A 22,961-nucleotide genomic window follows, 5' to 3' on the forward strand; every position below is an offset into this window, starting at 1 on the left:
ACACCTGGTTCTCAAATTATGTAATCCAGGTCTAGCAGAAGCACACAATGCTTTGTGCATGACTTTCTGGAAGAAAGCCCTCATGAAAAACTCCTCCTGCTGCTGAATTCGGCAGAGTTTTCTTGGTCTGGACATTGTGGCAGAGTAGAAGAGTAAGAAGAGGATGCTGATGGAGGAACAAACCAGGAAGTGACTGAGTGAGAGTCCGGACCAGGTTAAACTCTGACTGAAAAATGTCTTGTATAGTGTTACTGTAGTGATTCAAGTTATGCAAATGTTTAATATGTACACAAGTTCTCTCTGGAAAAGGCCACGTCTGTGTTACTGTGTGCCATTAATGTGTTAAATGCACTGCTGTCATCAGGAAAGTGGAGGCATTAGTGAAAGCCTGTAATGTTATGTCAGTTCCAGTGTGTCAAAGAGGAGATGGTAACATTGAACTTTGAAATAAGAATGAATATCTTGCAAAAATCAATTTTGAATCATAATCAAGTAAAACAAGTGGAGTCCCATTTGCCGGGATATAAAAGGGGTGCATCAATAAAATAAAGACTCAGTCTTGTTGTAACTGATGCATAATGCTCAAACATTATGGGCTGTAAACTGGGATGTAATGTTTGAGAGCTTGTGTTTTCAGCACTCTACTACACGACTGAAATAGGAAATGTGACGTTCAGTATGAGATGGGTGGGTGTGATGTGCTGGTTAACAGGTCTCTGAGGAGTTTCATGGAAGAATCAGGGGGAACGTGAGCTGTGGAGTGACATTCTGATTTAGAACTCAAGAGGCAGATAGTGCAAAAATAAATTTCACAATCACTTTGCATGAGTAAGGGCACCTGACAAACCACTTCCATCTATCTGCATCACCCTGACGTGCATCGGAGCGCTCAAGCTACTTCTGGTGAGGCTTTCGGTGTGTGTGCGTGTGTGCGTCTACCTTGGTTGCATAAGAATCTAAAGGAGAATAATTCATAGAAGAAAATCTGCATAATCCCCAATTGACATAATAAAATCTACTGTGCTTTTAGTAGAATAGGTTTTGGGCAGTATATGTTCGCAGTGATCATCAAACATTTAGTTTGATGGTTTTCAGATCGATCTGGATTAAAGTGCAAATAAATTAATGCAAAAACTCATTTTTTCTTTGTGCACACACATGAACACACACCAACCAACCTCCCTGCGGTGACATCTTCTATAGCATGCTGTGACTTGCTGTAGAGCATGCTTTAAATAGCATAGTGGGAAGTGGGGAAAAGACTGACACAAGCTAAAGAAAACACACACTGTAGGGTGGGTGGGGGGTTGGGGGGGTTAGGTGCATCACATTTTCTTCCACACAATCTTGACTGCTGCACCGCTCCTGTCCTCCACTCTCCCATCCTTTTATCTTAGTGTACCATCCCTTGCTCCCCAAATCCAGCCACTTTGAGGATTTTTTTCAGCAGCAGCCTGCTGGCTATACCCGGCTCTCCCCTGCTGCTGTACCTCCCTCCCCTCCGATTCCTCCGCCCTTCACTGAATCCCTGTGTCCTGTTCTGCTCCTGCAGGCTTCCCGTAGCCTCCCAAACTGGTAGCCCGTGAAGGCGGGGCTGATGGGGATGTACTTGAAAATGGGATGTCTGTTGATAAAGTCCATTCCAAAGGGAAGATCATAAGACCTCATTCCTTCAAGTTCTGATGAACTGAGACCAATGCCTCGTTTCAGCTTCCTGATGCCTCGTTCTTCAGCAGTGCCTGAGGAGGAAAGACAAATAGATTTAAGAGTAGATCCTGAAATCCATAATTAAAACTCCAAACTAAAGGCGGGTACACACTACAGGATAATCGTGCAGATTTTTGTCCCGATCCCCCCCTTATGATCAAAGCCAGCACAGACCCGATTGTCGGATCTTTGCAAACAACATCATGTCTGATTGTCCTGTGGTGCGGGTGTGTTAAGAGTGATTTTGTCTGGTCGGAGCCGCTCGGAAGGCCTCGGAAGGAGAGATCGTAAATAATGAACATGTTTAATATTTGCGACTAGAAATCCTGTAGTGTGTGGGATGCTCCAAGAGGAGCCGAGCACGCACAGTGTGTAATGTCACGTGTACCACTGTAATGAATACAACACGCGCTGTAATGCATACAGCCTACATTCCCGCCGTCTCCATGACTTTTTCCATAATCTTTTTTTTTTTGTGTGTGTTTTCAGAAAGTAAGAGGCCGAAAACGATCATCATTGCCTCTTACTGTTGGTTCGCCATGTTTGTTTACACCGAAGTCATGTTTTACTATGCAAGATTTGGAATATTGCGCGTGAAGATCCTGATACTCTGCTGAAGAATCGGTTAGTGTGTGGTGTGCTCCGAAGTGCTCACCACACACTATAAGATCTTGTGCGATGTCTTTTTTTGTCATCAAGTGTGTGGTCTCTAAATGTGTGAAGGTTTGAAGAATCCTGTAATGTGTGCCAGCCTTAAAGCTGGGGTTGGCAGTCTCGGAAAACTAGCATGAATTTGAATGTAGCATGTCCTCATGACTCCGTCTAACCCCTCCCCTCCTCCCTCGGAGCTCCTCCAAAACGACGCCCCCCTGCTCACATGCACGAGCGCCGCTGACTTGCGACCATATGATGATGACTGATTCAAAACTGGTCCTCACCAAAACATTATCATAGTGAAAGTTAAAAACACAAACAAACATGGCTGCTGTTAGTACTCACAACTATCATTCTAGCATTATCCAGTTGTACCGGTGACACGATATCAGGAGAAAAGTTATAACACATATAATACTGTAACAGCTCTACTGTTTGTTAAACGTGTTCAGTGTAGATGCTCTTAATTCCTACAGTGTTGACAGTCAGTGAAGGCAGCAGGAGAGAGGAGAGACAAGAGAAGAAGTTCTTCATTCATTCAAACATTGATTGTTGTTTTGTTGGTTGTCGTGATCACGGCCGACAGTGACCGGTTATTAAAACTCAACGTGTTCAAGAATCGGCTCGTCATCCCTACAGCGTCCGGACGGACGCTACAGTACATCTACATTTCTGTAGGACTTAGTAAATGTCATTCAGTCTTCTGCTTGTCAGAGCCCCGTGGTGAGAGCTTTTTAGACTCTGATCCGGACTACAGTCCTGAGCAAAGCACCTCATCGGGTCAGAGGGGACAGGCCCGAGGTCGAGCGAGAGGGGCAGTCAGTAGAGTCAGGGGAAGCAGAGGCAGGAGACGGAGACTCGGAGTGCACGCCAGGGAAATGTACGCGCAGGAGGCGGGCAGAATGGCAAGACGGGATTTGAATGGTTTAAAATTTTGGCACCCAAAAAACGGTGATTTTGGTTGGTGTTTTCCCAGGTTTACTCTGGCTGTAGATATCAGCTTTTCTTCGCTCTTTTTTAAGAACACATTATGTATTGATTGCCATCAGGACATAAAGATCATTTTAACCAGTATAACAAAAAGTGTATCTAAATCTGATTACCAACCCCAGCTTTAACAAGTAGGAACATGATTAATAACGTGAACTGATGAGCTTTGATGTAATAGGTAGTGGTAGGTGCCTAAAAGTAGACCCTGATGTAAAATAATTTGTCAGCCCATCATTTCCTGTTTCTTGTTTGAGTTAGCAGTTCTGGGCTCACACATCATTCAGCTATACTAGAGGGGTTTTGAAAAGTTCTCCAGCTAAATAAGAAGTGTGACCACCCTAAGCATGATCAGCCCTCATACATATACCTGTACCTGACCTAAAGATACCGCTTTATTACTGCGATTTTCATCCTTACCAAAAATGTGTATACTGCAAAAAAAAAGAGTGGGTTAAACCTTACCAGGAATAGTATTGTCCAAAATGAAGGCCACAGAGCCTCCAACAAACATGGCAGTGGTGAGCAGCACATTCAACACTTGGTCAATCTCAACTATGCCTGAGAAAGAAAAAAGACAGAGGCTTAGGGACTGACTTCAACGTCTTTTTATCTGTAAAAGCAAATATCACTCGTGTTACTTGGTTTGTTTTCATGTTACTTTTTTATTCTCACTTCAGAGAGCTTTAAACCTCTGTTGTGATGAAAACTGAGGATAAGATACTGTGTATCAATGACAAACAAAGATCAGGCAGGGGAGTTATGTCGAGTCCTGCTACACCTTATCAAGGAAAAAAGGTATTAGTGTGTTCAATAAATGAACCCCCTCAAGTTTTCAATTACTGTTGAAGTAAATTAACTAGTCAGTGTGTTAAATTATGTGTGGGTTTATTTACAACACATACAGTTGGGTCAGATTTTTTTAAGAACTCTTGGTACTCAAATTGGTACTGAACAAACAAACCAGTCATGCCAGCTTGTTCTCCTTTATTAAATACGATACACACTGAAAACAAAAGGTAAATATGAACAGAGTCAAGACTTTCACATTGTGTTCTTCACAACATGAATTGACATTCTCTCAGAGTTCAGACTAATTCATGTTACATTATTGCAATCAGTATTTAATAGAGCTCTGCCGTAGGGCCAGACAACCTTGTGCACAGGTTTTTTAAAGTGTGATCTTCCTGCTTTGATTTGAGCTAATAACGCTACAAATCATTTACATGTAGGGATCTCGTCCCACTCACCTGTGACCAGGGGGTTCTGTTTGAGGTAGCTCGGCAGCATCAGACCGAAGAAGATGGAGAAACCCAGAACAAAGAGGTTCCTGGAGGAGTTGAGGTCGACAAACTGCAGGTTGGACAGTCCCACCGCTGTGATCATACCGAACAGGGTGCAGAACAGAGCTCCCAGCACAGGGTCAGGTAGAGATGCAAACAGGGCACTGAATTTACCAATGAGCCCCAGCAGCAGCATCATGGCAGCCCCATACTGAATCACACGCCTGCTGCCAACCTGGAGGACCAATCAGAGAGGAGAGGACATGGAGCAGGTGAGGTCAAATCAACTTTAGAGAATAAAAATGTAAGACTTTAAGATTTTGAGGCCAATCCCTTTTAACTGACTCTTAATTTGAATTCATGTTGCAGCCTACGTTTGTCAGTTTGAACATGTTAAAAAATATATAATTTGTTAATTCATTTAACGTTTATATTTAAAACAACACATTTCCATTCATCTATTGTCATCTTAGGATTTGTTTTGTTGGTTGTTCTATCAAACCAACTGCCCTGAAACCTCAAGACATTGAATTATCAAAAGATACAAATTTAAAACTGGCAAGAAAATCCTTACATTAAAAAATAATTCATAAAAAGAAATAAATAAGGGCAGGTGTACGTTACCTTTGTAATCCCCAGGACTCCTATATTCGGACTGGAGGAGGTGGAGCCATTTCCTGTCCCGAAAAGACCGTCCAGAACACAGGAAATGCCTTCTACAAATATCCCCCTACACAGACAGCAGCAAAACAAACTCATTAAAGTATCTTCCAGACAGTAAATTGTCCGTGCTAAAATCAAAGTGAAAGATTACAGAGTCTCAAGTCAAACAGAAATAAAATAAGCTGAAGAGTCACCTATTGATGGCATGGATCGGGGGTGGAGGAGCACAGGAGAGACGTGCACAGGCGTAGTAATCTCCAATAGATTCAATGATGCTCGCCACAACCGCGCTCATCATGCCGATCACACCCGCAGCTGTGACTGTAGGAAGACCCCACTGGACTGCAGAGGAAAAAACACAAAGACGGTTGTAGGTGAGAGACAGAAAACGTCTCTGTAAAATTGTACTCAGACTTTCTCTTCCTCTGAAAGCACTCTGTGTAGTTGATGCTCCTGCACTCACAGTCTAACTTAAAGTCTAGCTACAGACTTTCCCACTTAAAGACCTGACTGTGGGCCGCCATATATATTTTACAATTCATTGCAGCTTCCTCTGTTTTTATAACTGTCTGGGAAAAAAACACACCTGCACATAATTAACCCTCAGACAAAACCCTCCTCTAACACATGCACAAGCCCTGCTGAAGAAATAGTGACAAGTGTTTCTTACACTACATCCTTTTTTCATGCAGTGTGAGTGACTTGTTCTGTTCTGTATGTCAGCTTTCTAAAGCAGTTGTTAATAAATGCACACGCTTGGTGCTAATCTCACTCAGCCTCCTCTTCATGTATTTCAGTAAATAACCACCCATTAGGGGAATGATGTCTTGGAAATATTTAAACAGGCAAATATTGAAGACATAAAACATTTCCCCAAAACCTTTCAGTACCAGAGCTGCAGCTGGATGGAGTTGCACAGCTTATGGCTACCCAGCACAGACATAAAATCTAAATTCTAACAAACATCCTTCACTTTCATCTCCCTCCTTGATTCAAGACTTACAGGGATATGGGATCTTAAACCACGGTGCAGCCTTCAGGATTCCTTGACGTGCGTCAGTGCGGGCATAGAAGCCGTATTTGTCCTTTTCTGGCGGGAAAACGTCCGTAACAGTAAAAATGAAACACAGCAGCCATGACACCAGGATGGCCATGATGATCTGGATGCGGAAGGAAAATACACATTAAAAATGAACGACAGTGAAATCTTTGATACCTTGACCAATATAACAGGGATTCGTATAGAACCTAATGCCATCACTGCTTTGTTCGGTGTCTCTCTTTTACCTCTGTCTAAACTTCAAGCTGATTTGATAGCTTTTGTTACATTGTTGGCAAGATGGCTCATTTTATTGAAGTGGAAATCATCAGCCCCACCCTCCCACACTCTATGGATTTAGGAAGTAATTAACAACCTGAAACTAGAAAAGATTAGATACACAGTAAGGGGCTCTTCTGAGAGGTTTCATAAGATGTGGGACCCTTTCCTGGATCATGCTAAGACAATTATCTTCCCGGTTGTTCCCTAACTAAACCTTACTTTGTGCTGCTCGGTTCTTGGCCTGACCCATGTCCTGTCTTATTTCTACAACCCTGATTGTTTGAATACGAGATAACCCACTCACTGTCACATATAAGGTTTGACCAAGCAGACCAATCTCTTCTTCAGTTATTGTTTAATTTTATTATTATTACCTTTTTTTTTTTTTTACTTTTTAATTATCATGTTTGTTATTGCCATTATTATTATTATTATTTGTATTATTGGTGTTATTACTATGATTATTGTGAGTGTATCAATGTATATGTATATATATATAATTGTATTGTTATTTTATTAGTATTTGTTTTTTTGTTTGTATTATTATTATTATTATTATTATTATTATAAGACATTGTTACTCACAAGTGTTTCAAACAAGTGTAAAATTCTGTCAGAAAAGTCCTAATAAACAAAGTTCATATAAAAAAAAAAAGAAAGACATTTTGTTAAAAATACATCACTTTTGAGTAATGCGGCACAAATATAAAGAGATTTGAAGCGACTAGCTGACCTTGACGGGTAAAGGCTTAGTTTATGGTTTGAAAGAGTGTGTTTTTTATTAATTTCTTCTTCATATCTCATTTCTTTCTTTTGCAACAGTTAAGTCATCTTTAGCTCTGTATCACCTTGTCTATTTACCACATCTATGAAAGGTCCAATCAAATGTATCAGTTTAAATTACATTTTCTACTTAAAATAAGATAATAAAGATGCCTAACGTTTGTTTCACTGTGACTTTAACAGTCATTGCAATAACTAATTTGACATATTGTAGCTCCCAGAGGAAAAGAACACAAAGTTAAGATCTGGTATCAAAGTGTTGCACTGTGTAGATGGTCTTCTGGGCTCAGCTTGTAAGGTGTTAAATAATCAGGTCAACTTTCACATTTATCAGCCCAGAGTAACCCATTACAAAGCAATGGGGAACTTATTTAGGAGACAGGTTTGTTAGACAGGGTTTTCTTCTATGTTAATTTAGCAGAGATATTATTATTCTTCATGTCACCGGTAGAGAGCAGGAGAGGACAGATTACGACACTGTATAAGGGCTCTCAAAGCGTAAACTTCTAAATCTCCCTGCCAGAGCGAGGTTAGTTTTGAGTAATATGACATATAGATGGAACACAGTTTGTGGTGGAGGAAGGTGACAACTGCAGGGGGAATTTCATTGAAAGCATGCAGAATATTTACAAAGACACAGACAGTATGTGCAGGCTCAAGGCTGAAGTGTGTATGTGCTTTTTATGAGTAAACAGAATACTTACAGGAAACATTTTGAAGACCTGCAGCCTATAGGAAGTCCAGCCTTTCTTGGCTTTGTAGACCGGCAGAGGGAAGTGAACGTTTCTAGCATACTGTGAGAAGAGCAGCACCAAAAAGATAGTCCTGTGGACAGAAACAGCTTTGAGTTTGGTTGATCACAGTCAAAAACATTTTTGTTATCTTTTATGCTTTATATTCTCCTGTGAGAGAACCATTCTGTATGAACAAGTCCCATTTCCTCCTGTCTACGTCTGACTGGGACTCAAGAGGCACCACCAATCAATTATCCTAACTGCCTCAGAAAGTGCAAATCAGTGGCAATTACCGGCACATATCCTCCGTCCCTGTGGAGCAAGAGGAGAAGCCCTCCAGCTACAGGGTAAACAGCCGTGACACAGCAGGAACTGATGTCACGCCACCTGAACATCAGAGCTCTGAGGCGGCTCATCACCTGTGAGTCAATACTCTATCTTAAGAGTCTAAATGATACCTCTAATGAATGTTTTTACATGTCTTAAATGCCCTCTACTCTTTCCTTTGTAAGAAAGAAAATCTACTTTACTAAAGCAACTTCTGAGTATCAGATGAATTAGATGACTCACATACTCATCTTTGAACCAGAGCCCAATGAAAGAACCCCACCCAAAAACTGTGTATATGAAACATGGGAATGAGATATCTGTTTCCACGTGAACAGAGAACAATGTTTGTATAACGTTTAAAAGCTGTCAGGTGCATCGGTTTCCTAGCAGTATGAAGTAGTCTACAGAAACGGGTCATAGCACTTCTGCAGCATTGTCTAAATTTCCATTCACCCCCCCAATACATGTCATTTGACTTCTAACCTGCTGAGCCAAAAATATTGTACATTTGGATGGACCTCAGAAGATACACGTCACTTTTACGTGTATCTTGTTGATACTTCAAAGTGCATTTTGCTGCATGACAGTCTGAACTCACAGCATAGCAATGCCCCAGTGTTTTCCAGCCCTCTCTCCTGCAGCCTGGAAACCGGACAGGCCGATTAGGGCCACAGTGGGGGTGATGGTTAGAGGTCCAATGTACTTCAGGAGGAGCCCAGGCAGACCCAGTGCTCCGATACACACCTCGATCAGAGAGGACACAATGATGGCCCCTTGGATCTGACAGAACAAAGACAGAACAAAGGGTTAATGAAACAAAGACATTTTTACAAAGCCTGACAGAAGAATCCAACATGAAGTTTCCAACTCCAACTTTGTTTTTAATTTAAAATCGTATTCGTATCAGGACGTTGACAGAAGTGACTAAAAGCAAACATTTAAATTTAAACCAGTTTTTTCATTCTAATAAGTTACAACTTGGAGTCATGCAGCATTTTGTGAGAGACACATCCTACACTACAGGTGTTTCTGCTGTCCTTTAGAGGCTGTAATTACATTTTTATGAGAAGTCATTTGGAATTTATGACACTTTAGGCAAAATGAGCAGTGGCATTAAAACACAGTTCAGTGCGGATACTATAATATAAATAAGACCTTCAGTTACATGGCTGATCATTATGTGTGTATAACTGCTGATCAATCACCTCTTCAGGTTGCATTTTAGTAGAAGAACATCATCTCTTAACATCTCTACTTATGGATATCCTGAAGGAGAATCTGTACTAAATGAACATGTCTCAATCGTGACATATCATTAAAATAAAGAATCAAATTTATGAATCAAACATTAAAAAAAGGGAATCATTTATCTGCATCGTGGTTGGAGGAGATGGGCTTAAAGATGAATCTCTAGTGTGCGTGTTTAATCTGATACTTCCTGAGTGATAATCCTGTTTGTTGAGTCTTTGTTCAGTCTTTGTCCTTCTTTGTGTTCTTTCTCCTCTGTCACCTTTTATCACCTGCACGTTCCCCCTGCCCTCAGCCCATTGATGTTCCCCTCTACAATTTAATCTTGTATGATTGAATTTAGTTTCATTGAAGCGTCACGTAACAACAATTACTCAACTGGCGTGCGCAAAGGGAAAAGGTTAATTCAAATGAGCAGCTCCTGTCACATAAAACAGAACCCTGCAGCCACGAACAGTGATGCTGTTATTTGGCTTTAACTTATTTGGCTTGTTGAGCTATAAAACGTCCTTTATTCAGCAAAAGTTGTGTAAAAAATTGCACTAGGAGTTATTAAAGTTCAGTTGAATAACATGTTCATGTGCACAAACATTTACTGTTAACTCAGTGTTTTAGAGCAGCTTCTAATATATCAATCAGTTCTGCTTTCTCCTGTTTATAGATTTCCCTCCTCGTTCTACCTCATTCAAGATTTAAGACTCTCTTTTGTCTTATTTTCTCTCACCTCTCGTATCCTGGGGTGCCAGATGTGCTCTGTGTGGTAGAGCTCTGTGCTGTTAAACACTGGGATCTCTGGTGATGGAAAAAGGGCAACAGGGAGAAGAGAGATTAATTTGATTACTGCGTGCATCACAACTCTGGTTATTAATTAGAGCAGCCAAATAAAAAACAGCTAATCCCATTTGGGGCTTGTTTAACTCTCTGCCGGCCTTTCTGGCTTTGATGCTGATAGCATTCAGAGATGGGATCAAAGTAAACAAGGATGCAGTTAGCCACAGTTTTTAAACTCAGCATTATATCAGACAGGCTTGTCTGTATCAACAGAGTAGGAAACAGGAGATGAATGAGGGGTTACCTGTGCTGTTACACTTCCATTTGTCTAGTGAGAGGATGGCTCGGGCTGGTGCGAGGAAGGCAAAAGCACTGGCCTGGAATAAAGGCAACCTAAGGACAAGAAGAAGAAGAAACAAATCAAAATTACATGTTTGAATAATCACATAACTGTAGAGCAGAGGGAGTATCTCTTTATACACCAACAGCAATTCAATTACAAAACATCAATGTGGGATCTAGACTTAATGCTTATTAGACACAGTTATTCCAACAACATTTACTGTGTTGCCTTTGAGAATCCTTGCAGTGTTTTCTTGTGTAACATGTGGTCAAATGGAGACAAAAAAGGGCCAGCATGTCGACTTATTGCAGGCACATCTCCCCCTTCCCCTATTTCCTTCCTCTTTCAGAACCACTCACGCACTTTTAAAAACACATAAACATGTCACATTTTCTGAAAAGGCCATTTTATGAGCACTAAAGATCTCCTCGGCCTGGCTTTAAACGATGGCTGACCTTTAAAACTGGCATTGGTCATGGGCAGTCTGGACAGCAGAGGGATATAATAAGATGTGATCAGTGATAGAAACAGAATGAACAAACGTAATGACGTTACATCAGGGAAAATGCCAAAGATAAAAATAGCAATGAGTGAATGAGCAAGAAAAGAAACAGAAGACATTTGTCTGCTTATGAAAGAGGAAGTGAACATTAATAAAATAACCCTGAGTAGCACACCTGCTGATTTTGATAACGAAACACACTGACTCTTAACTAAAGTCTCAGTTCGATCTTATGACACCATAACAGTGTCATACCTGTCAGATAAATACTCTCTGTAAATATACATGTAGATACACAATGCAACAATTCTCAAGCAGAATTCCATATTTCTATTTTTTGTACTATTTAACTACTATTTTATAATGTAAAACTACCTCTGCAACTCACCACTGCACTTTATCATATTATTTTAGCCTGTACATATTAGTCATGCCTATTTGTTGTTTCTTTGTATTTATAGCTAAGGTTATTGTTATTATATTTTTATTTTATTTTTTATTGTAGTTCTTATTCTTATTCTTATTCCTATGCCTTGTACAAAGAGAGCACAGTTTACTAAAGTCAAATTCCTTGTGTGTTCAAGCATACTTGGCGAATAAAGCTGATTCTGATTAGTCAGGTCAAAGAACCTGAGAATATGAGCAAGATGCTATGGATTTGCAGCTTCTAGTCCATTCCATACAGTATGATAGGATGTGTGTATGATCATGGGACCAACTGAACATTCTCTAGTTGTTGTTCCCTTTCCTCTACTTCCTCCCAACCCCTCTATTTCTATCTTTCAGCTTCTCAGGAGCAAATAATCCTCAGAGAGATGGATAAATAATCACTCCAAGAGGTTTGTGTAAGAACAGTGCCAGTCGCGTTAAAGCCTCTAAAGTCTCTGCTATGTTTTTGTTTGTGTTGGAGAATGAGAAGGAACTGAGGGGCAGGAGGAATTTTAACTTTTAAGTCATCAGCCTCCAACAGTTCTCAGAGGGCCCCAGTGGACAGATCATGCCTCTGTTGTTGCTAGGACAAAGCAAATACCAAGCAGCATCTATAGCTTTGGATACAAGTAGAAAATCAGAATATAAAAAGTATCATTGTAACATTTTACAGTTTATAAACCAGGAGTCGCGTAGCATAATTGGAAAAAAAAAAAGGACAGGTAAGGCCCCTGATAGTAATAATTTTGTGCATGAAAGTCAGTTCCTTCATCATTAGCAGTGATGTGACGATTTCAACAAACAAAATCAAACTAAGTAAAGAGGAGTTCTGAAATGTATATGACAAAGTTTGAAGGGTTTCAAAGTATAAGACCTGACCTAAAATATCTGCTCTTCTTATCTGTGTTTAAATGTGATCTTACTTCCAGTTTGACTCACATCACTTTAAGGAGACATAAGAAAATAAATGCCACAAGCACTCCCATGAACCAGTATCCCCCTGGGACAAACAGCCTCTCTGCAAAGAGTTGACGTTTTAAAGCTACCATACACTGCTCTCAATCATATTCTCCGAGCTTCCATCTGATTGTTTGACTAAAAGAAGAGAAGAAGATAGGACAGTGTTGCACACTGTTTTCACTGAGGCATCAGTCAAGGCCATGGAGCAAGTGTCAAAAAAGAGCAGCCAGTATTTGTGTCAGTCCCTATTTGTATGAATGAGGTGATGTGACCAGAGCAGCAGCAGCTGCTGCTTCAGTCTGTGAGCAGTGATGAAACACTTAGAATCTGCCAAGACATGATGGAAAGATTGGGTTTACTGCTCGAAACTTGAACAGAAAACACATAACCTCAGTGAACTGCTCCTCTTCTGAAAGACTTATAAAACCCCAGGCCAACATGACCAGGCTTCATTACCACACAGAGCCAACCCATAGGATAATGACGACAGCTAATCTGTTCTGCAAGCTGTGTGAATGACAAATAGATTACTTGTCATGATTGAGTGTTATAAAGGGTAAATGTAGACAGACAGTGTGAACTTTCCTTCAGTAGTCAAAAGGACCAGAAAGGTGTTATACAAGTGTAGTCATTTTGTTTTTACCTAAGTGAACGACAGGAGGGATTAAACAGACCAGGTAACATTATGTGTCAGTAATCTTGTAAGATTAAAGACCAATTCAAAATAAGGTATTGCCCGATTATTACCAGGTACCGGATGAAGGGAAAAGGAATGAGCACTAGGACTGTCAACGAATATTATAAATTCGAATATATATTCGAATATTAAAAAAAAACAGAGATTCGATTGTGAAAATTAATATTCGATTGTGGAAAAAAACACATCAGCGGCTGCTTTGCGAGTGGGCGCACTGCATGACGGGTCAGGGACAGGTCACAGGAGTCACACATGCACAGCGTGAAGCAGACGGCAGAGAGAAATCTTTCCGTCCCCGGATCCTCAGTGCGCTCTTCCTCCGTTGGGAATACAGTGAATAAAAAGAGATCTGGCCTCTTCACATGTGGACTGTCTTCTTCACATGTGGACTGTCTCGTGTTTTTGGCAAATAACCTGTCAGGCCTAAGACCCTACATTGACAGTGTACTAAAAGAGCCCGACAATCAGTGACACTGGGATAAAATGCAGTTTTTCCTCTTTTTTTTATACAAGCGCCAAGAATGTAAGTGGACTACTTTTCCGTTTTTAACTTTAACTTCAATTAATGTTAATAATATTTGCTTCAATCACTGAATGAAGCCTGCCTATATTAGGGACAAGAGTCGGGACCTTTAATTGCTCGCACAAGTCTTGTTCAGCACTCACTCAGCGAATTACGCACAGAGAGGGGAGGGGGGCGAGCGAGCGAGAGGTCTCCGGTCTTAAAAGTGTTACGGTATAGACCATTAGGTCATTTACTTGTTTTGTAATGTGTAGGTATGTTTTAGCCATGTTAAATCTGAACTATAAATACATATACAAGTAGTTCTCCTTGTATTAGTTTGTCCACCTGTTATTGACATAATGCGCAAATATAGATATTCGAATGGTTCGAACCTATTGGATTTTTTTAGAGCGAATATTTGAATGTCATTTTGGAGCAATTTTGACAGCCCTAATGAGCACCTGGAGGGCAGGGTGAGGACACAAGGAGACAGGAGGAATGTGTGTGAGGAGTCAGCAGGGTGAAATGAGGTGAAATATTTGAGGAAAATATGTCTAAAACAACAAGCATATGAGGGGCTTACATTTCCAGGTGATCTGAGTGTTATCTAGTATGAACACTGTGGTCTGGCTGACAGGAGGGATTTTCCTCTTGATTTCCAATCAACAAAGAAACTGCTGTATGTTTAGTCAGCTATAGCCTCAGTGTGACTTGCGTGGCTTGTCCAGGAATGATGCAATCGTTAAGGCACATGCAGCTCTGTCTTGTAGCCTGCAGTACAATAGTCTCTGGAGTATCGCCCTCCTCTGCTCTGTGTTCTAAATTAAGGAAATACACTCATTTTACTCCTGGAAACTTGACTTTCAACTCTTGCAAAAGGGAAGTTGAGGTTGCACCAGAGGTCTGCAGTCACATGAACGAAACACGGAAGTCAAAACCCTAACTCATCATATCCTGATTGAAAATATGCATACAAGACCATTTTTATAAGTGAAAATGATATAATCTACAAGTTTGACACAATGGAGGAAGCTCAATCGGATGGAAAATAAACCATTGTTCAGAAAAAGACACCAGGAATGAGACAGCAACTTGTAAGAATAATCCTAAACAAAGGACACAAATAAAAGACGCAAAGTGAGCATTAAAGTTAAGAAGAGAAAATAATAAAAAAGCTATCAGAATTGTTATATATGCTCAAGATAATCCCCCCAAAAATTAATATCAAATAGTGGAGCTTTTGAAGTTCTGGTAGCCAACTCAGAAAAAAAAAAAAAAGCTGATCAAGCATGTACTTCATGAAAGTGAACACACTTAACACACAGCCCACAATGACATGCAGAGGAAGGATTAAGAAAGAGGTACTTCATACAGACAATGGCTCTTTTATTCAAGTGGTACTCAAAGATAAGGGAGAGAAAGAGTGGAAGAAAGAGGGGAGGGGTGTGTGGGTAAGAATCTACTGTGTGACGGGAAGTTGTGTGTACTCAAGCAACCCAAATGACAGTCATGTTAAGGCATGTATGTGTGTACCTGCAGCCCAGTGTGGTCTGTAGCAGGGTGGTGATCCCCACGCAGAAGAAGATAGTCCCTATGAGCTGACTTGTGGCCCACTGATCGAAGCCGACGCACATGGCTTCGGCGAGGAGAAACGGCACTGCGATGGTCCCACTGAAGCATGTCAAGTAGTGCTGCAAAGACAATTACAGAGTTAGCTTGTAAATATCGTGATTATGTCCTTTTTGGGATCTGACAGTGAGCACTGAAGAAAAACACCACAGATACAATCTTTAAAAATGTGCTGAGACAAATCCATTAGCAGTTTTGGAGACTTTTTCTTAGCATCACCTGTGGGCATAAGAACACAGTCTTGGTTTGTAATGCTATCTGAAGAAATCAGTATTTCAATAAAGGTTTTTTTATTCCTGATAATTAAAAGTGATGGATGTGCTACAATAAAAGCACTGCATGATGCATCACTTTCATTGACTGAATGAGCAAACAGTTTCACAACAACTGTGCAGTTATGATGAAAAACAGTGATTTGCACTCTGAGTAATCTAAAAATCAACCTGAGTTGAGTTTGTAATTTCAGTGTGGAATATCTTTCTCCTTGAGTTTTCTACTTTTGGGGTTGTTCTTGTAAGATGCAAGTTGTAGATACTATAAGCACAGTTCATGGATGTTTGTTTAAGATTAAAGACAACTTCATTTTATCAGGGCTTATGTTTTTAAAACTTCAATTTGTTTTGACAGCATTTGTGTTTTGACAAGGCTTTTGTGCTCATTAAGTCCACTAGACAGTGCTGTCCCTGCTGTGTTTCACAGATAGTAATGAGCCATTTAGTAATAACAAAGAGACACCGAGAGGTAACAAAGGACAAATACCTGTCATTAGACACAAACACAACATGACATTAACCTACTAACCCAACAACATGATGACTACTGTGAGCTATATCCTATTTCTGTGCCCATGTTCAGCTAGGTCATGAATATTGTGGACGTTTGGATGTAAAATACTGCACTTAGATGACAAGTACCAGCACAGGAAAAGATATGACACACCCTGATTGTACAGTACATGTGTTGGTGTATGTTTTCATTATATATTGTGAGAGATCAACACATCTATTATTCATGTACAGAAAACATTTCAATAATTGATAATACCTCTCTTAAGTCGGCCAAGCTTTAGGAACAGAAAAGAAAACAGCTGTTAAGTCTGAAGATTTACCTGTAGGCCCAAAAACACACACAGGTACCAGGGTGGAGTGTCTTCAATGGTATAGATCATATCCATCCTCCTGGCGTCCATGCTGTCTGTGCTGTCTAACGTCTCAGACATTGAGCTCTGAACAAACAATGACATTACACAAAGTAATGTAATCACAGTTCATATTTTCTTGACATGTTTACTTTGTTCCATACATTTATCTTTGTGTGAAAGGTCAGAGGCATTCATTGAAGTAGAAAGTGATATAATAATAAAGACAGTGAGGGGGAGAAAACACAACACATGACTTGGTTCACTGAGCAAAGGAAAGTGCACAGTCATTGTGACAAAAGCAAAAAAAAAACACTGAGGAGGAAAGGAACAAGATAACATGCAGACGGATGATTAGGCTCTGCTTTTTGTTTTACATTTCATCAGCACATTCCTGCAAAATTTACACTCAAGATGAGTTTGTGATTTGAATACAAGAAACCAAGGAAGTATTTAAAATCACAGCAATAATCGCAGAACATAATGAAGAAAAATCCTAGAAAGTAGCTGACATTTTTAGAGGCCACATAAAAGGAGGCTTTCTGAAGCTTTAATGAAACTCCAGAGACCACTTACTGGACATCATAGCTTACAAAGATCTTAACTCAGTTCAAAGCATGTTAAGGATAATTAGTTTGACTTGATGAAACAGTAACATTAAGAAAAAAAAAGTAAAGATTACAATTTATATTTTTAACTTGAATTAAGATTAGAATTGAATCAAAGTTTATTAGTTTTGGTTAGAGCTTTTCAGCAACACTTGTCAATTTTTCTCCTTTCAAATTCAATTTTATTTACTTGTTTGAAAACATTCTGCTGTGATCTAATATCCTGTAAAGACGTTCAGCAATTGTAATGTTAATACAATGTTATTAAATGTACTAATTTTATTAAAATGACCATGTTTTACAATTTGAACTAATCTTGTTTTAAACTTAGGAAATAATAATACAGAACTACACAAACAAAGGACAAAAGTGTAAAAAAAAATAAAAAAAAAATGGTATCTATAAAGTCAACTTTTAACCATCTTTGCAATATTTCTTTTGTTTGTGAGAAATCCTCCATCTCTGCACTGGATTAAGGCTGCTAACCTAAATATTAGGGAAGTTTATATCTCATTGATATCAGCCTCACTTCCTGCTTACTCTGCTCACTGCTGCTTCAGAGCTGCTGTCTCAAAGTGAACATTTCCTGCAGCTTCTGCTTCATGTTAAAAAAATTCAATCTGCAAACACAAGGTGACTTTCACTGTGAGGCAGCAACAAGAAATATGTGTCTGTCAAAGATATCACTGCCTATTCATTCCTAAAAAATACATTGCATAAGTATCAAATTTATGATTTACTATTATGTCATTACTTTTTACGTTATGTTATGAAACCTGGGGGAGCAGCACAGTGAGCAGTTCGAAGGGATAATCTGTAAACCTCTAATTACTCAGCCAGGAAACCTGCTCTTACACTCTGTTGCCGTGTGGAAAACTACTCACCCCATGTGACTTTTTACGAAACAACGTGAGTTTGTTTGGTTGCACTGTTAACTGATACAGCAGTTGCTGTTCAAGGAGTGTTTGCTCTGCTATTAAACAACGCATGTTGTTACCACGGCAACTGAGAAGGTTGCTGAATATACTAAGGCAGAAAACATGGGGATTACATCTTCACTGATGTGGGTGAAAGGTGAGGGATGCTGACATGTGTGATTATGAGTGAGCTTTTTCAAATCATGTGACTGTGTGTCATTCTCCTTGGACAGAAGCTTCTTCTGATGTAAAGTGGGGAGTGCTCTGACTGATCACTGAAGTCAATGTTTCATTCATTTAACTCTTAATTACCTTTTCTGCTCCTTGGTTTTCTTTAGTGTAGATGGCCATCAGCTCTGTGTTTTCAGTATCTTGGTCTCCACTGGCCCCGCCCACTCCGTTGACCACGACCTTATCATGGAAACACACACCGTTTATATTTTTAATATGAACACTTTAAGTCAATAAAGCAGCAAATAAGGTAATCTTTATTACAGAGTGACAGATCATCCTGGACCAGACAGCAGATTGACGATGACGCACATAGATTTGACACATTAGTCGAGCCACAGAAAAAACAGGTGGCAGAAGAGAGTGTCAATGTTTGAAAGGATAAAATGCTTAGCTAAAAATGTGTTCAATAGACTTGACTTTGCAGCCAAAAACTATGTATGCAGACTGTATGCAAACAGATTCTCGCCCTGAGTATCTAAAAAATTAGTAATATGCACGAGGGTCTGTCTATCCCCAGTGTAAACATGTCATGTAAAGCAAAAGAAAAAGTGAAAAGAAACATGCTCTGAATAAGATAAAAGATAATAATAGTATTCAAGATGCAATACTTTTAAAGTTTTTCATGCCTGGGACAAGATGCAAAGAGATGCAAATACACTCATCAATCACCTGAAGCCACACAGTAAAAACAGGCTGCTAGCAATGAGCAAGACTGTGAAGCTTCAATCTCCTCTGAGGAAAAAACACTAAGGGAATACTTTTGAATGTATCTAAACATCATCCAATTGTTTACATATTCTGCTGTGTCGACATCTTGGCTTGCCCTGAGTAAATGCAGAATCTTTTATCTTCAATGTTGAGCATGAGAGTCTATAATGTGAGGGCTATACAGGGGCACAAATATAACCCCTTATGCATCAATGAGGCAAAATATGTGAGGATTAAACTTTAAGTGTGAACCATATTTCATTAGCTTTGTCTTCAACTGATCAGGGATACTTAATATTGAAAGATGATTAAGTTACTACACGGACAACCACGTTATGAAGTTTATAAGGTGAACAACTTATAATTTACCCCAAAGATAAGAACCTGTGGGTGTTCATTCAAAGTAATATCTTCTGGACCCCATGAATGTCAGTTTTGTGGCCATCAAGCTCTCTTTTAAACTCTTGAAGCAAACATCTGGCTCCACAGCAGCCTCGTGCAACACTGCATGGCTTACTTTGCCAAATTGTTGCAGTTTTCTGCAGGGAGTTTGTGGATATTTTGGGCTGAAAAGTACCTGCTTAGGTTGTTAAAGAAGCTTCGGAATTTTAACCAACCAACCTACAGTACCTCTAAAGGGGAGTCTCAAAGTGGAGCTTCAACATACTTCATCTGCTGTTTCATAGAATTTCATCCTTAACAAAATAGTAGAGTACGGTACCTAAATTCCTACTGCTGATGATGTTTGAATCAGTTGATCTTAAACAAACTGCATAAGCACAGAACTTTAATCAACATAACTGGTAAATTTCCACCACTGGATTTATTTGAGAAAAAAATGTCTATCTTTTCATGAATTTGGTTCAAATACTGTCGTCATTTTGACTTCTGACCTAAATAAAACTTCAGCTCTGTGACAGGAGCACAAACAAAGGAAACCGATGAATGGAGGGGCAGCAGTGGCGCACATGAAGTTTACACACTGTGTGTACTCAAGCCTACCGCTCACAAAAGTGCATTCCAAGTAAAAAGAGATGCCAAATCTGAGCTTTCAAGTCACAGCCGTAGATGAGGAGGGGAGAAGGATTAAGACAGTAATTACAAGGTTGGGCGCATATAGACCAAACCCTGTCTTTGTTCTTTTTTCTACTTTGGGCATGCCCAAAACATGTCTTGTATAACGGTAAAAATGTCGGTTCAAACAGTTATGTGACGTGTCGGTTCAGTTAAACTGGCAGAGCAGGCGCCCCATGTACAGAGGCTACAGATCTCATCACAATGGTTGTAGGACCAATTCCCGGTTCCAGCATGATTTGGTTAAGTCATTCCCCTTCTCTGAAGGCAAACCCAGCCCCCCAAAATAATAATAATAATAAAACAACTGTCATGTACCGGGATTGGGTAGAAGTCTGCCCCATGCTTGCTCTCCTCTTCATATTTTCCTCCCTCACTGCTGCTGTCCATCGACTTGGAGGTGGTATTCTTCCCCACGCCCATCCTTGCGTCTTTGTTGTCCTCCCCCTCCTCTTCTTCCTCCTCTCTCTCTGTCCCTCCTCTGTCTCGCTCTGATGTGAAAACTGCAGATGAATCCTTCAGTCCGATTACATTGTCCAGGAGTGCCTCACCTGCTTGAAAAAAGCAGACAAACATAAAATATTAATATCTTCATTAATAACGTTGAGTGTTTATATATCATAACCTAAGCTTCTTGCTGACTTATCTCAAGTCAGGTACGTTGCTTTCGTTTTCTATTTTTGAAAGCCAAAGAACGTGAACTGCAAACATTTATCAAGAGGAAAATTGTTTATACTGGTTTTAGTTTTTTTCTTGGCAAAGCCCGTGTGCTTTTCTTGACATCATATCAAACACTTCTGTTAAATTTGGGCTGCCAAAGTTTATTTGGTTACTAAACAGATTATAAAGGGTAATTTACATAATTTATTTCAACTGTGTTAGCCTGACAAGGTGATTCATCAATCTATAGACAGAACAGCTAATCAGCTTTCTGATAATAAACTCATCTTGTTAGAAACTTTTCAAGATATCTAATGGATTTTGGAGTACAAGTCAGACAATGTGAAGAAGTCATCTTGGTCTTTCAATATGAGGGGAAATTTGTTTTACTGGCACCAAACAGATAACAGAGTAATGAAGAAGATACTGAGAAAATAATTGTTGCTGCACTAAGACAATCATTGCCAACATGGCTCACAGACAGATAACGAGAGGAGTTAGGAAAAAACAAAGAAAAGCATAAAGAGGACGGGTAATGTTGGGGTAGGGGAAAAGAAAGTGAAAAAATGAAAGCAGTTTGGTAGAGAAGAGGAACAGAATAATAAGAGCTGACAGATTGAGGGAGACAGTGAAAAGGTGTGATAGGTGGAAAGAGAGGATGTCAGTCTATCTGTTTTTTTTGGCTATCTTTTGTTTCCGTCAAACCAACACCTTGAGCTACGTCGTCTGTAGCATCCACATCATTTGGCTGCCACTGCCAAACATTTTGCAGGAGTCTGTGCATTTTTTTTTATTTTATCATTATCTGTCACCCAATGAAGGTACTGGAATCACAAGTATGAAAGGCTGCCAAGGTTGCAGTGATGAAGCTGTCACTCATATCTGGCAAAACCAGTAATCAGAGAATATACACGTCAGCTGTGTTTACATCAAGTCTCCCTGTAGCTGGTCTTTGTTAAGCCCAGACAGCTCAGAAATGTTTGCTTCCATATATGCAAAAGTTAAATCAAATTACTTTAAAAAAGTGACAGGCTAAATAAGACTTATTGGAATTAGATCCAACCATTCTTCTGGGCAGCATGAATACAATAATTAAAGTAGGTAAGCATTTTATTAACTGTATGTGTGGGATGACAGCTGTGTGTTGTATTCATTTCCTCAAACTTTCAGAAGAATTCTTTAACGCTTCTTGAATTGCACAGAAAAATGTTATACTTGCTTGATGTGTTTTTTGATCAACAGTTGGTGTGCAGACCAAGTTCTCACATAGTAATATTAACAAATATTACTGATCAGACATTTTTCACTGAACCATTGGATCCACATTCCAACCCAGAAGTTGTCTTTAATGCATCTCAAGACATCAATTTGTATTTGTCTATAGGGAAAAATAGAAAAAAAGACCCATAATATCATCATACAGCATTTAAAACTGTCCCAATCAGAGCAAAAACAGACAGCTGTCCATTTTTTCTCTTTTAAAGATCACCTGTTGCACTGTCTGGTCACAACCTCTAATGCTTTAACCAGTTTACTGGTGGATTTCATTGTTATTAAGTGTCACCTATACTTTATTATTTTTCAATATTTAAAAATCATCTTAAATTTGCTTGAAAATTGTATTAAACATGATTTAGGAAGATTCCTGAAACAAATCTGATTAAAACACTTATTTCACAATCTCTGTGTATAAAAGTGGAATTTTTATTTTTCTCCACAAAGGGAAGTCAGACATTGTCAGACAAACATTATGTCTCAGGTGTTCTCTCTGACACCACAGCACACTGAGTTGAAACAGTTGTATAGAGGCAGGCTCAGTGCATTAGCCAGGACACATGAGTGCCCAACTGTAAATACAACACTAAAACTGTACTCCATTGATGACTGACAGGTTCATTCAGGAGATAGTGCTGCAACACAAAAGACACTTTTGATTTGACTTACTAATACCCTTAATGTCAACCTAAGCCTTGAGATAAACAGAGAGGCTCATGGGTTGGCCAAGCTTCATTATTAAAATGTTCGTTCCAGTTATTACTTAGAAACCCACTTACCGAACAAACTCTGTAAACATCG

The 22,961-nt window shown here is 39.5% G+C and overlaps 1 protein-coding gene across 4 annotated transcripts in view; it reads right to left on the reverse strand.

Annotated features, from left to right (window-relative positions):
- Nucleotides 1–254: 254 nt before the first annotated feature.
- The window catches only part of slc23a2 (solute carrier family 23 member 2), a 45,702-nt gene continuing 22,995 nt past the window's right edge, over nt 255–22,961 (reverse strand). For 2 of the 4 annotated variants that reach the window (XM_034692595.1, XM_034692596.1), the window contains exons 2-15: nt 20,544–20,776; nt 18,522–18,620; nt 16,655–16,771; nt 15,451–15,608; nt 10,786–10,874; nt 10,435–10,502; nt 9,061–9,242; nt 8,103–8,223; nt 6,298–6,454; nt 5,489–5,636; nt 5,256–5,361; nt 4,599–4,866; nt 3,814–3,909; nt 255–1,739 (exon numbers count right to left, since the gene is read on the reverse strand). In XM_034692595.1, coding sequence (XP_034548486.1) covers nt 1,462–1,739; nt 3,814–3,909; nt 4,599–4,866; nt 5,256–5,361; nt 5,489–5,636; nt 6,298–6,454; nt 8,103–8,223; nt 9,061–9,242; nt 10,435–10,502; nt 10,786–10,874; nt 15,451–15,608; nt 16,655–16,771; nt 18,522–18,620; nt 20,544–20,648 — 1,992 coding nt within the window. In that variant the 5' untranslated portion in view covers nt 20,649–20,776 and the 3' untranslated portion in view covers nt 255–1,461. Of the gene's footprint in view, nt 1,740–3,813; nt 3,910–4,598; nt 4,867–5,255; nt 5,362–5,488; nt 5,637–6,297; nt 6,455–8,102; nt 8,224–9,060; nt 9,243–10,434; nt 10,503–10,785; nt 10,875–15,450; nt 15,609–16,654; nt 16,772–18,176; nt 18,249–18,521; nt 18,621–20,543; nt 20,780–22,961 lie in introns of those variants that run through there. The other 2 variants (XM_034692594.1, XM_034692597.1) reach the window with 2 other exon arrangements.

Source organism: Notolabrus celidotus, chromosome 9, assembly GCF_009762535.1.
Source record: "Notolabrus celidotus isolate fNotCel1 chromosome 9, fNotCel1.pri, whole genome shotgun sequence".
NCBI lineage: Eukaryota > Metazoa > Chordata > Actinopteri > Labriformes > Labridae > Notolabrus > Notolabrus celidotus.